This window comes from Apium graveolens, chromosome 8 (assembly GCF_009905375.1).
Source record: "Apium graveolens cultivar Ventura chromosome 8, ASM990537v1, whole genome shotgun sequence".
Lineage (NCBI taxonomy): Eukaryota > Viridiplantae > Streptophyta > Magnoliopsida > Apiales > Apiaceae > Apium > Apium graveolens.
Window position 1 is genome coordinate 265,115,697 of NC_133654.1, and position 11,540 is coordinate 265,127,236.

The 11,540-nt window shown below is 34.5% G+C and overlaps 1 protein-coding gene across 1 annotated transcript; it reads right to left on the reverse strand.

The window, feature by feature from the left end:
• Nucleotides 1-711: 711 nt before the first annotated feature.
• On the reverse strand, nt 712-11,298 carry LOC141678910 (putative AMP deaminase). The gene is made up of 19 exons (XM_074485333.1): nt 10,710-11,298; nt 9,303-9,472; nt 8,386-8,593; nt 7,680-7,858; nt 7,486-7,537; nt 7,211-7,338; nt 6,944-7,123; nt 6,697-6,764; nt 6,464-6,606; nt 6,015-6,076; nt 5,278-5,391; nt 4,015-4,155; nt 3,661-3,813; nt 3,165-3,218; nt 2,975-3,085; nt 1,808-1,981; nt 1,653-1,733; nt 1,374-1,472; nt 712-1,265 (listed from the first exon to the last, which is right to left on the reverse strand). The coding sequence occupies exons 1-19, from the start codon at nt 11,140-11,142 to the stop codon at nt 1,197-1,199; spliced, it is 2,619 nt and encodes an 872-aa protein (XP_074341434.1). The 5' UTR covers nt 11,143-11,298; the 3' UTR covers nt 712-1,196.
• Between the last annotated feature and the right edge of the window lie 242 nt (nt 11,299-11,540).

The window sequence follows — 11,540 nt, forward strand, 5'->3', positions numbered from 1 at the left end:
CTGAATATATTGTAGTGGTTAATAACTTATAGATAGTGTGGCATATGATTCTGTTTTATCTCTAAATGGAGTTCAACTTTGCAGCTATGTGAAGCATATGTGCCCCCTATATCTTAGGCTGTTTACGGTCCTTTAGGGGCCTGGAGGCGCAATTTGTTCATGCTGGAGTGGCTCCGGAAACATATGTTTACATAATATTTATCGAATTTTAGCGAAATATCAAGAAGACGGTGTGTCACGTACATATACATAATATTTATTGAAGACTGTATGTTTGTTTTAGCGGTCTCTGCACCTACATAATATTTATTGAGATATTAATAAACTTTAGCAGCACATTATGAAGATTGTAGCCCGTAAGGGTTGGCTCAGTTGTTTAAAGAGTGGATAATTATCCTCAGCAGTGCGCACCCGAAGGGTAGCGGCTGCAGGTTTCCTACGAAAAAAACTATATGTATGTTTATTTTAGAAGTATGTTTATTTTAAAAGTTTCTATACATGTAAGTTTGATGTATCAGATGTATAAATTAGGTTTTGAATGAGTTTGAGAGTAGACAGAAGATCATATTCCAATGATAATATTTGACATAGCGGTGGTGATGCAAACGCCACAAAGCAAGATTCTTTCAGTCAAAAATGAAAGAATAAAGTTCATAATATCGAAGAACATATATTCATTTGTACTAAAGTGATTTCGAATGCGAAGTCCACTGCCAAAATCACTACTTTTAATCTTATCCCTCTTTCACATAGTTTTCTAATATCTCAGACCACAAGAATAACACAAAATTCTGCTAAATATTATAACAATTGCGCCTTCTGATGCATTGGCTACATCAAATGTCAAAATTCCAAAATTTTTAGTACGGGTACAGAACATCCGTTGGAAAAACATAATTAAAAGTTAAACAGATTATTCTACGAAAGTCTAACACAATAACTTGAAACTCAATTTTAGTTCTCATTGGTATATATGTAACTTGCTTCGCAGATTGCCTTTTAAAGGCAGAAGAAAAGTATTGGTTTCACAGAAGAAATCATCCCCGCCTCTGCCCTTCAGTCTTTAGAAGGAAACGAAGGTCAAGATCAATTACATGTTTGTAATGAGTCATCCCTCTGGCTGTCTTCCAATTTTTCAGTTAACTCTTGACTGGAATAGGATGTCACAAGTTTTGCCGATTTTTGGATACTTTTCCTCAATGTTCTACATCTTCAGGAAATCTGACCCTTCCAGAATAAACATACAGCATCTCCTCCTTCCATGTCTGCAATGATGTCAACTTGTCAGCTATGAGAGACATGTTTATTGTAATTTACGTGTATTCACTTCAAATCAAATTTGACCTAAATCAGCTTTCGAGTATTATAGTTACCTCGTGTCGAAATGAAATTCTCATGTGAGGAACATTTGTCTTGTGTATATCATTTCCTTCAGGTCCTCGCTTAAAATATTTTTTTCCAAGCCAATGCGACTACAAAACAAAAGTGTATGACAAGTTAATCTCACGTCTGGCGAGGAAATGATATCGAAATCCTAAAACAAGTTATCTTCTTCTTGTGAAAGACATTTGACCCTTGTCTAATAATTTGGAAACTTTTTTCCAACAGAATATCCATCAAAGCATAACATATATTTCATGTATATTTCTCACCTTGGCTGCATGTGAGAATCCTGATTGATAAACAGAATTCCTTGCAATCTCGCACATGTCACACGAACTCAGCTTCCAAACCTGGAACACACTAGGTTACTATAATCTATGTATATTAAATCAGTGTAAAACTTTTCAATTAAGATTAACAAAACCTTTGCTGCAACACTATATTCTTCCACTAGAGCTTCCTTCGTTAGATGAATTTGCAGGGGATCATCACTTGAGAGTGAAACGTTCAAGCCACGCTGGAAGAACAAGGGGAATGGATTGCGATGATAGTCCAGGAACAGAGAATTATTACTCAGAGGAGACATGGCTAGTCCAACCTGGAGATGTGGACATAATTTTATAGATTAAAGAATGAAGAAGAGGTAGAGTAAATTTATCAATTAGTCAATCAAGGAATATATGCAAGCTGAAAACATGGTAAAAGAAATTCAATTAACTACACATATATTAGAAGTTTCATTATAAGCTGTAAATTGTCGTACAAACAACAGTTTATATCTCCAATTGATTCAAATGGAGAAAACTATACGCTGCAGTTTACTGCGCAGTTATCTGGTCAAACTCATAAGAAGTGATAGAAGGAAATATATACCGATTGCACAATAAATGACCACCACTAGAGGACTAGGTCTAAAACTATCATGGTTGTCACGTCAATAAGTCGGGACGAGTCGACGGAGATCCAGCTTGTCGACCAGTCGCAGACTAGTCATTTTCTAGTAGATAAATTAATAATATATAACTAAATAACAGATAATAACATATATCTTATATAAGTAGTTTCCCACAACAAAAGTCTAGCATTCTCATGCTCATTATATATATATATCAATTACAAAATGGATATGTTAATTACAAACATATATCTTTACCCTTCCATGTACAGATATATACGCTGACTATACATATATATACACAGATTATACAACACACACTAATATATAAGCTGACATTAGCATGTTGAATGTTGCTGATGTAGAGTAAGTTTTAGAATATATTTTTTTATTTTAAATTTTGACTGAATTTTGAACTAGTCGACCAAGTCGAACGACTAGTCGATTAGCTGACCAAGTCGCCCGACTAGTCGACCTCTCCAGTCGACTCTCTCAAACCGACTAGTCGTCGAAATGACTAGTCGACCGCCATGACAACAATGAAAACTTAAGATTAGTGGTTCCTGTGTAAGGATGGATTAACAAATAAACATTACAAAATATACATGGTAATATATAGTTGATATACAAGCAATTATACAAGAGGATAAGTCTCAATATCTCAGAGTATTATTGACAAGTATATCAAGAACGAACCTGGGCAAGGTAATAGAGATATTGCAACACTGGGGATTTCCTCAAATTAATTCCATGAGATATGTTATGACATAGAAGCAACCCAGCAGCCAAATGGTCAACATCACCTGCCTGCTAAATTCGTCATTTTAAGCTCAAGCTGAATAATGAAAATAGCCAATTGTAAGAATAAAGTAATTAAAATAATTACCTCTCCACAGTGAGGTCGGAATCTGATTGTGCGCAGTCCTTTAGCTTCACGAAGCTGCACATGAAGAACGGACAAAACACACAGAATTTAGCTTTATGTGATTCCAAATGTTTACCTTATCTCAGTTACGGAAATATTGGGGAGGGGAGGGGGGAGTACTGAGTGAATGACAAATTGACAACAAGAAACAACAGGCGATGGCATAAAATGATGCTACTAATTCAGCATATTGTTTGGTTGGTATGTTTATGGTATAACAGCATTTCCTAGTGATCGATGGCTGAAGTTCAATTTCTAGTATTCGTCTCTATTTCTATCTACTTTCTTATGTTCCTTTTCAAAGTGAAACAGTTGAGTAAGAAGAATCAACAAAAGTGCTATCACCTACTGTAAAGGAGATTCATAAGTCATGGGAGGTGGAGATAACTTTACAGTGGAGCAGCTCCACATGTATAAATAGATTAATTAATACTTCGAGTGAAGACAAATAAAAAACCTTATTGAGAGTGAACAAGTTAGCGTAGATGTAGTAAGCATAGTAGGCGTATGCTGGATTGAACTCGTTTGTCCACTCGGATGGCTTAGGCATGTGCTTGGTCGGACGCCTTTCTGGTTTACTTTCATCATCTACAATGTCAAAACCGACAACCTATGCACGCAAGAAAACCTGTTATTATGTGACAAAGAAAGACTATAACTCAAGTGTACCATATTCCATACATCCATGGAGGTCATGGGACTGTTTACATGATTTAATGTATATCTGAGATACTGTAATAACATAAACACGGATGAGACGATCAAACACAGATGGAGGAAACTATATAGGAAAGATGAAGGACTAACGAACCTGCATCAGGAACACATGTAGTTGAGGATGAGATTTTGGATTTACTGTGACTTCAAAAAGAGGGATGAACACGTTATCCAGAATGGTCTGGAAGGATGTAACAGTTCCCATACTTCTGTACACATTGTAAAGCCTTGGGAGCTGCAAAAAAAATTAACAAATTACTAAAATGTGTGTACTGATTTGAATCTCAAAAAAGTACTGACGCAATTACAAGTATGCTCCTCGAAGTCGAATCCTGTGATGCAGGAATATATTTTACATATCTCAACAGATTTGATTTAAGAAGCAGGGAATTAGAAGTACTAGCTTCTTTTGGGTCAACATATTACAAGAATTATGTTTAAATTAAGTACTCTAATCTTGCTAATGACAACTTCTTACATATGAAGCTGGACGATCCATCCATTAACCACTCAAGACCCCATCTGTCACTGATCCAATCTTGGGATAAATGGGAAAAGTTGAAGAAAAAAACAGTTTAATTCTAATATAGCTTTAATTTTATCTGAGCGATGCACTGTTATATATGTGTGCAATAAAGGCATACATAATGAAATATTATTATTAAGCCACATACAATGCTATTTAAGACCGTTTAACAGACATAACCGACCAAAGTTTCATATTAATGTATCTATAACTATAAAAAACCTATCTTAGTGAAAGAGATCATTACAAATTCTAGATTTAAAGTGCTTTTTTAAGCAGAAATTCCCATGCTTGCATGTTTAATAGCTAAAAGCAAAATATATAGCCCAAATGCAACAAGTTCAAGATTGACTTAAGTTGCCTCAATTTGCGCCATAAGCTACAAGTAGCATATACTGTCCTTTAAGTAATAACTCATTGGTGATACATGGAATGTAGTCTATTTCGGACCGCAAGCTCTTTAGCTAATGAAGTCTGCCAGAAGTACTGTTACAATTTACATGTGAATCGATAGTTCATGATTCATTTAAAATTAGGTTACATCAGATATTAATAATTAGAACAAATATGATGTTTGGGCATTAGCCACTAGTCCACTACGTATAGAGTTGGAATATTGATATATGGCCACTAAATATAAATTGACAAGTCTTTTTATTATTTTTTTTGCAAAGTTGAGGGCAAAAAAAAGTTTGAAAATGGTTGTGCATCATGTTTGGGTATTCAAATGTTTATACACCCTTCCCCAGACAAAATTTTAATATTCAATTTTAGAAATGGTAAATTGCAGAACTTCAAATACTCCCACATTAATGCATTTACTGGTGTTACCTGGATTAACCAAACAGCATTGTCACTATATATTGAATTATTTATAAACCAGCTCGCCAGCTGATCCCATTCACTTTGTTTCCTTCCATATATAGAGACTCTATACTCGGCCATCTGAAAAAAAACAAGATAAGACGAGTAATGATTTTATATTTATATGACGCACTTGTTAAAACAATCATGCTTCCATTTCTATAAATGTGAATGAATATGCGCTAATAGGAAAATGGTATTGTAAAGTCAGCATTGGAAAGTTTAATAAGAATATTAAGATAAATGCAGCTTTTTAAGTGCAAAGCCAATTGCAGGTTAACAAACTATGTTAGGAAAATACTACATAGGTTCTTAGGTGGCACTACTAAAGAAGTGTGATGTGTCAAGGCATCAAACAAACAGAATACACCGGCTGTAACTGAACCAAAAACCTATATCCACTCATTAATATTATTATTATTTCTTCCTCCTGAACTAACAGAAAAATCATTACAAGGCCATCAACAGTTAATTTAACTTTGGTGGACCTTGCAAACCTATAGTAGGACCAACCTCATGATACTAAAATTCCAAATTGGCCTCGATAAGCATTTCCGTGACCGTGGACAATCCTTGCTATGTGAGCTCAACATAGATTATGCTTTTAAATAGAAACAAGAAAAATTGAATACAAATAAAAATGCAGAAAAGAGCAGGATAATTATTAATAGAACCTAAAAAATCAAATTTAAAAGGGGCCGCACCTGGTATTTACTTGCTTCCAGATCTACCAAGACTTGTTTTGTCACTTCTCCAAGGAAACGACCTGAAATATTATTATGCATCACAATCCACTTTTATTAAGATGACTAGGCAATCAAATAATAAATCATGTCATCAAGTGTCAAAATGGCCAATAACATGAACCAGGATCGCAAAATTGCAAGATGTAAAATGTCAGCATAGATATCAGATAAAATATATGATAAAAGACCAGGAAAGCTATATAAATAAATAAAAAGAAGGTTATCAGTGTAAAACTAAACAGAAGTTGGTGGAGTATTGTCAGCTTTGAATGCACATCCAGCTAAGTAGCTAAATTTTCAATGGAGGACAATAAGCATACTTCCTCAAGCAGTGTGCCACAGACTCAAGAACATGATAACAGTTTATAATGTCTGGTAGGATAGGTGCAATTTAAAGACCGGATTACCTTGGATGAGGTTGTCCTGCTTTAGAAATATTTCTCTAAGCCTGCTCTGACCACAAGGATTATATTTGAGATTGAACGTGTCAAAACGATGAAATGTACTCTTATCCGCATGCACATCCAACAAATCAACATTAAGATCATACCTGCAACAGTTGGTTGTGGACAATGATTATATTTGATATATTTTGACTAGGCAAAATAAACTCAATGAGCAAAACAGATTGGTTACAAACCCATTCAAATCCAGACTTTCAAAAACTTCCTTCAGCGTAAGATACTGGCCATCACGGAATATGACAACCTGCATCATATAAATCAGTTTAAATCTTACATCTATTGATGTACATCTGTCTATGTACCTTTAACTAGAGATAAAATTACTATAGAAGGATCAACTAAACTGTGTTAAGTATTTACTATGATCACCTAATTATGCCAATTAAAAAACCAATAAGATAAAAGCATAAAGAAAGTTTTTACCTCGTCTGGCTCTGATCTTAATTTTGACTTGATGAAGCGTAAAAGATGCTTTTGGTTCATGCATGCAGAGTGATGCACATGTGTATCCACCTTTCTAATATTATAAAAATCTCGATGTGGTGCACTTTTCTGAGCTAGAAACTCCCTATCACCATTTACTAAAAGATGAAGACGAAATTTCTGTATAATATGCAAGTGTAAGAATATAGACATGGACCAATATGTAATAAAAGTACAAGCCTGTATGAATATTTTGAGATGTATTACCTCTTCAAGAAAACGCAATCGATGATAACATGCAGAGCGAACATTTCCAACAGATATTATTCTTAGAAGGTGATGCATGTCAGTGAAAAAAGTTGTGGCGCTGGCAACCGGGAAAAGATCTACGGTGTCTAAAACGTTACCATAACCAAATTAAAAAATTATTAATAAAAAATTGTTTGTAGGTTTTCATACAACCAAGAGTGAGTAATCATACATGAAATACTATAAACTATAAAGCTTGGGCTATTAAACCAAATATCTTTCAAAAAGCTTACCAGTTTTACTGGCATATACATGTATAACTCCATCTTCCATCCTAAAATGGTGCTGCTTGTGAAGTAAAAATAAATATTTAACAAGTTGGTTAGTAGAATATTACTTCTTTTCATGCTAATATTGATGATATAAAAAGTAAAAGGTGAGTTTAAGTCATATACTAATTATTAATACATGACAGCGGAAAACTCACGGAAGTAGCTTCAACAGGGACAAAATGGAATGGGTCACTGTTTACAGGCGGTCCATTTAAGTCCCCCTCAGTGCTTTTCATCCATGGTGCAGTTTCTTCCCTGTAAACATATTTCTCTCGCAAATCTAAGCATTCACGGATCATCCTTCTTACTTCTTCATCTTCAATGTTTAGTGACTCTAAAAGTATATAACAAGCATGAAGCATCAATAAATTAATCAGTATACTGATAATACACAAGAGAGTAACAATCAATTATCTTTAACATATAAGTGAGAGTAAGATACTCTTCTCGCACAAAATTACGAACGCAAATATAATGGTACCCCCTATATAGCGGTTAAATGTGCAATCAAGACTCGTAAACTAAAGCTGTATTTGTTTCATGACTTCATAATCCCTGGACAATTATCTTATTTACTATACTTAATCCTCAAGTTATAATGTGGACTAAATTTTAATCGCTTTGTAGTTTATGGTGAATAATGATACCTCAAGAGAGGGTGAAATTAAATGTTTTCTGCAAAGAACCAGAAAGTGATGGAAAATAGCCCATAGAATATATTTAAGTACTAAAAATGACAAATTGAGTGCAAATTTGTAGTCCATGGATAATAATACTTGCAAGCTAACACTGCCTCATCATAGAAAGAAACTTTGGAAGCTCAAAGGGATTATTCATTTATCGAGAACAAGAACTTAATACCATGAGCTGAAGTTGGCAAAGGTAAAATGGTCCTAGCAGAAACTTTATCGTGTTCCATGTGCAGTGAAGCTGTATCCCCCTTTCTACTGCCTTGTCCATTTCCACTTGTTTCATTTGCAATCAAATTATTGTTTTGACTTTGAAAATAGTCCGAATTTTCAGCTTCAGGTGCAAGCGCTGATACCGCTTGTATGTTTGCATATGAACCCTACGAAATGATAGCTACCAGTTATTTAAAGGAAACCAATTAAAGCGCATGCTGACAAAGTATTACACCCTTTGTGCAACTATCGAATAAAAAACAGACAGAAAAGGAGGGCCAAGAAAAACAAAATATGTTAAATACTAGCATTAAAGTTCACCATTTTAGAAGTTAGAACTCATAGTCTATTAGTTTCACTAATAACGCCAGAACAGGAAGTAGCTTGGGTTTGTACCTAATATTAATATCCAAAAAATTTAGATATTTTGCTACATTATCTTGAAAGATCACAAAAAAACTTTTTTTCCAACCATTTTCTCAATAGGTAACTTTGGCACTCATTTGGTTGCATGTCCATCGGTATTGATAAGAAGTCAATTCAACTGTTAATATATCATTAAAAACAATTTTAACAAGAAGCATTGAGGTCATTTCAAAATTCAAAGTCAACTGTGGACAATTTCTGAACAACCTTTACAGGTTAGCAAGTCTAGGGATGGGCATGCGATAATACTATTATTCTGTATATGTAGCTGTTTTTGTCATGTTTCCACCTATAAGTGACTCTCACAACCTAATTCTAAATTTGGCAACGAAAAATTCAATTAAATATTGTTTCTTACTCTTCTCTTGACGAAGGTTAAAGGCATAAACTATGTGATATATTAAGCATATAATTTTCTAGAAATATAACAAGTTCAGGTATTAAAATTACATGGTCGGCTGAAGAAACCAAGTTTTCATCATAGGTGCAGTATATATTGTCCTCTTCAATTGTATGATCCATGCCTTCCTCATCAGAATGTTCCACACTTTCAAATGCATAGCCGCTCGAGGATCTTGGTGTAACTAACCTCCCAACCGATCCAACCCGCATCTTTTCACCTGGAGAAGAAAAATGAAAAACATTGAAGTGGCATGGTAAACATGTAAATTTTATATTATGGAAGAAATATAAAATACCTTTAGAACACCACATACAAGTAGTTCAACCAAGAGACTCATATTTACAGACTTGATTTCAGACTAAAAGAGACTTGCATAAGAAGATGAAACAAGTAGAGGAAGTACAAGTTATAAAAAATTCCAAAAGGCAAGGAACCAATGGAACAATCAGAACCCCTCTGATCTCTGGAAATTTGTACTGGCTCTTTTGGAAAGCAAATGTTATGTTCTTAATTTTTCTGTGACGGTGAGATTAGTTGCAATAAACCTTTTACTCCATGTCATAACATATATATTAAGACAAGTAAACGATCTTCTCACCAGCCACTTTCTCATACTTATAATTATTGAAAACCATAGGTATTCTGTTTATACATAAATAAAGCAAGCTAATTCGGCTATCTTAAAGTTTTCGTCCTACCATCCTCATATACACATTCTCAACTATGAGATTTATATCAAATATACTCATTATTGTCTAGCCGAAATTCATAGTTAAAGCAGTAAACTAACTTCTCTATCCTGTTTAGTTGTTGAAGTTTAGAAAACTAAGTGTTCAAGTAGGAGTTGTGTAAGCAAACTGTATGTTTAGGCTAGTCACACTCAGTAGGTGAGAATCAAGAATATTCCCTATTGTATCTTGTAACTGCAACTGGTAAATTATAAACATTAATAAATTCTCTAACCAAGTTGGTAAGGCACCAGCATTCGGTCAAAGATAGAACGGGCCTCAACCGGGTTATAATTCGTTACTGTTTTACACTGCTTTCTCTTATTTCCTCTTACTCAACATTGCATCAAACTTGGCTTTACAAACTATCAGTTCGGAAAGTTTTTTAGCAATTAAGTCGTTATCAAACCCCTAAATTTCCAAAGGAATGTAGTGTAGTAAGCCACACCTATTCACCCCCTCTAGACGTGAACTTCCGATAATCTCATTTCTCGTAATTCAAGAATATTAAAGCTACTCGAAATAACCCTTTCCTACTTCATTTTAAACTGTGAAATGCTACATCCAGCAATACGATCAATTTCTTAACACAACAACAATTAACATCAATATATCACACATTTATAATAAAATTAAATATTCAAATCACGCAACAACTTCACAAAGACATCTACAATAACCTAAATATCAAAACAAAAATTACGAAAAATTGCACATAATTTCTACCATCAGTATGATCAGTCCTTAGAGGCGGCAATCCAGAAGCAATCAAATCAAGCTGATCATCCAACAACATCGAATTCGATAAATTCGAAACCGAGTTCTCCTGATTGAGCCACTCATTAGGCAAACCTACATTCGGAACAGACGACGAAACTCTATACCACTCCACACCACTCTCATCGACCTCAATTCCTGTATTATAATTATAAATATTATTCGTATCCGAAACAAATAAGTTATCATTATTATTGTTATTTGTAGAGTTTTCGGAACGAGAGGTCTTGCGGCGCAGCTTGGTGAGGCGATGGAGGACTTGATCGACGCTGCGTTTGTGAATGTAGAAGGCGGAGATTGCCATCACGGATGCGCCGAAGAGAGTTGCGAGTGCGAGATGTAAAGGAGATGATGATGATGATGATGATGATGATGAATCCATTTTTGAGTTGTGTGTGTGTTATTGGGAGAGTGTGTGGGTTTTTATAGGGTTTATGAGTAAAGTGAAGTGTGTGTGTTTATGTGAAAGTGTAGTTTGGTAAATAGTTTGTGTTAGTGATGGGAGTCCCGTGCTGTTGTCTGGTTTGTTGAACATACGTGTGGAGAGTTTGGTATTTTAGGTACGGGATCGTTTCGGGATAAGCGATAATCGAATTTATGAAACGAGATTGAGAGATATATGGGTTTTTTCTGAGTACTCTCTTAAATTTTGATGATGAGAATTATCAAAAATATTAATTTTTCTACTTTTTTTTCAATTTTACTATTTTTAAACAAAAAACAAAACAACATACAACTAATCGAATCAAATTTTTTTGTTGCATTTGACCTTGTATCAGG

Excerpts from the sequence above, each read along its gene's own strand:
- LOC141678910 (XM_074485333.1), bottom strand. The coding sequence starts at position 11,142 with ATGGATTCATCATCATCATCATCATCATCATCATCTCCTTTACATCTC. Across the intron at positions 3,814-4,014 it reads TACATGTGTTCCTGATGCAG|GTTGTCGGTTTTGACATTGT; the intron begins GTTCGTTAGTCC and ends TTGCGTGCATAG. Across the intron at positions 3,219-3,660 it reads ACTTGTTCACTCTCAATAAG|CTTCGTGAAGCTAAAGGACT; the intron begins GTTTTTTATTTG and ends CTTCATGTGCAG.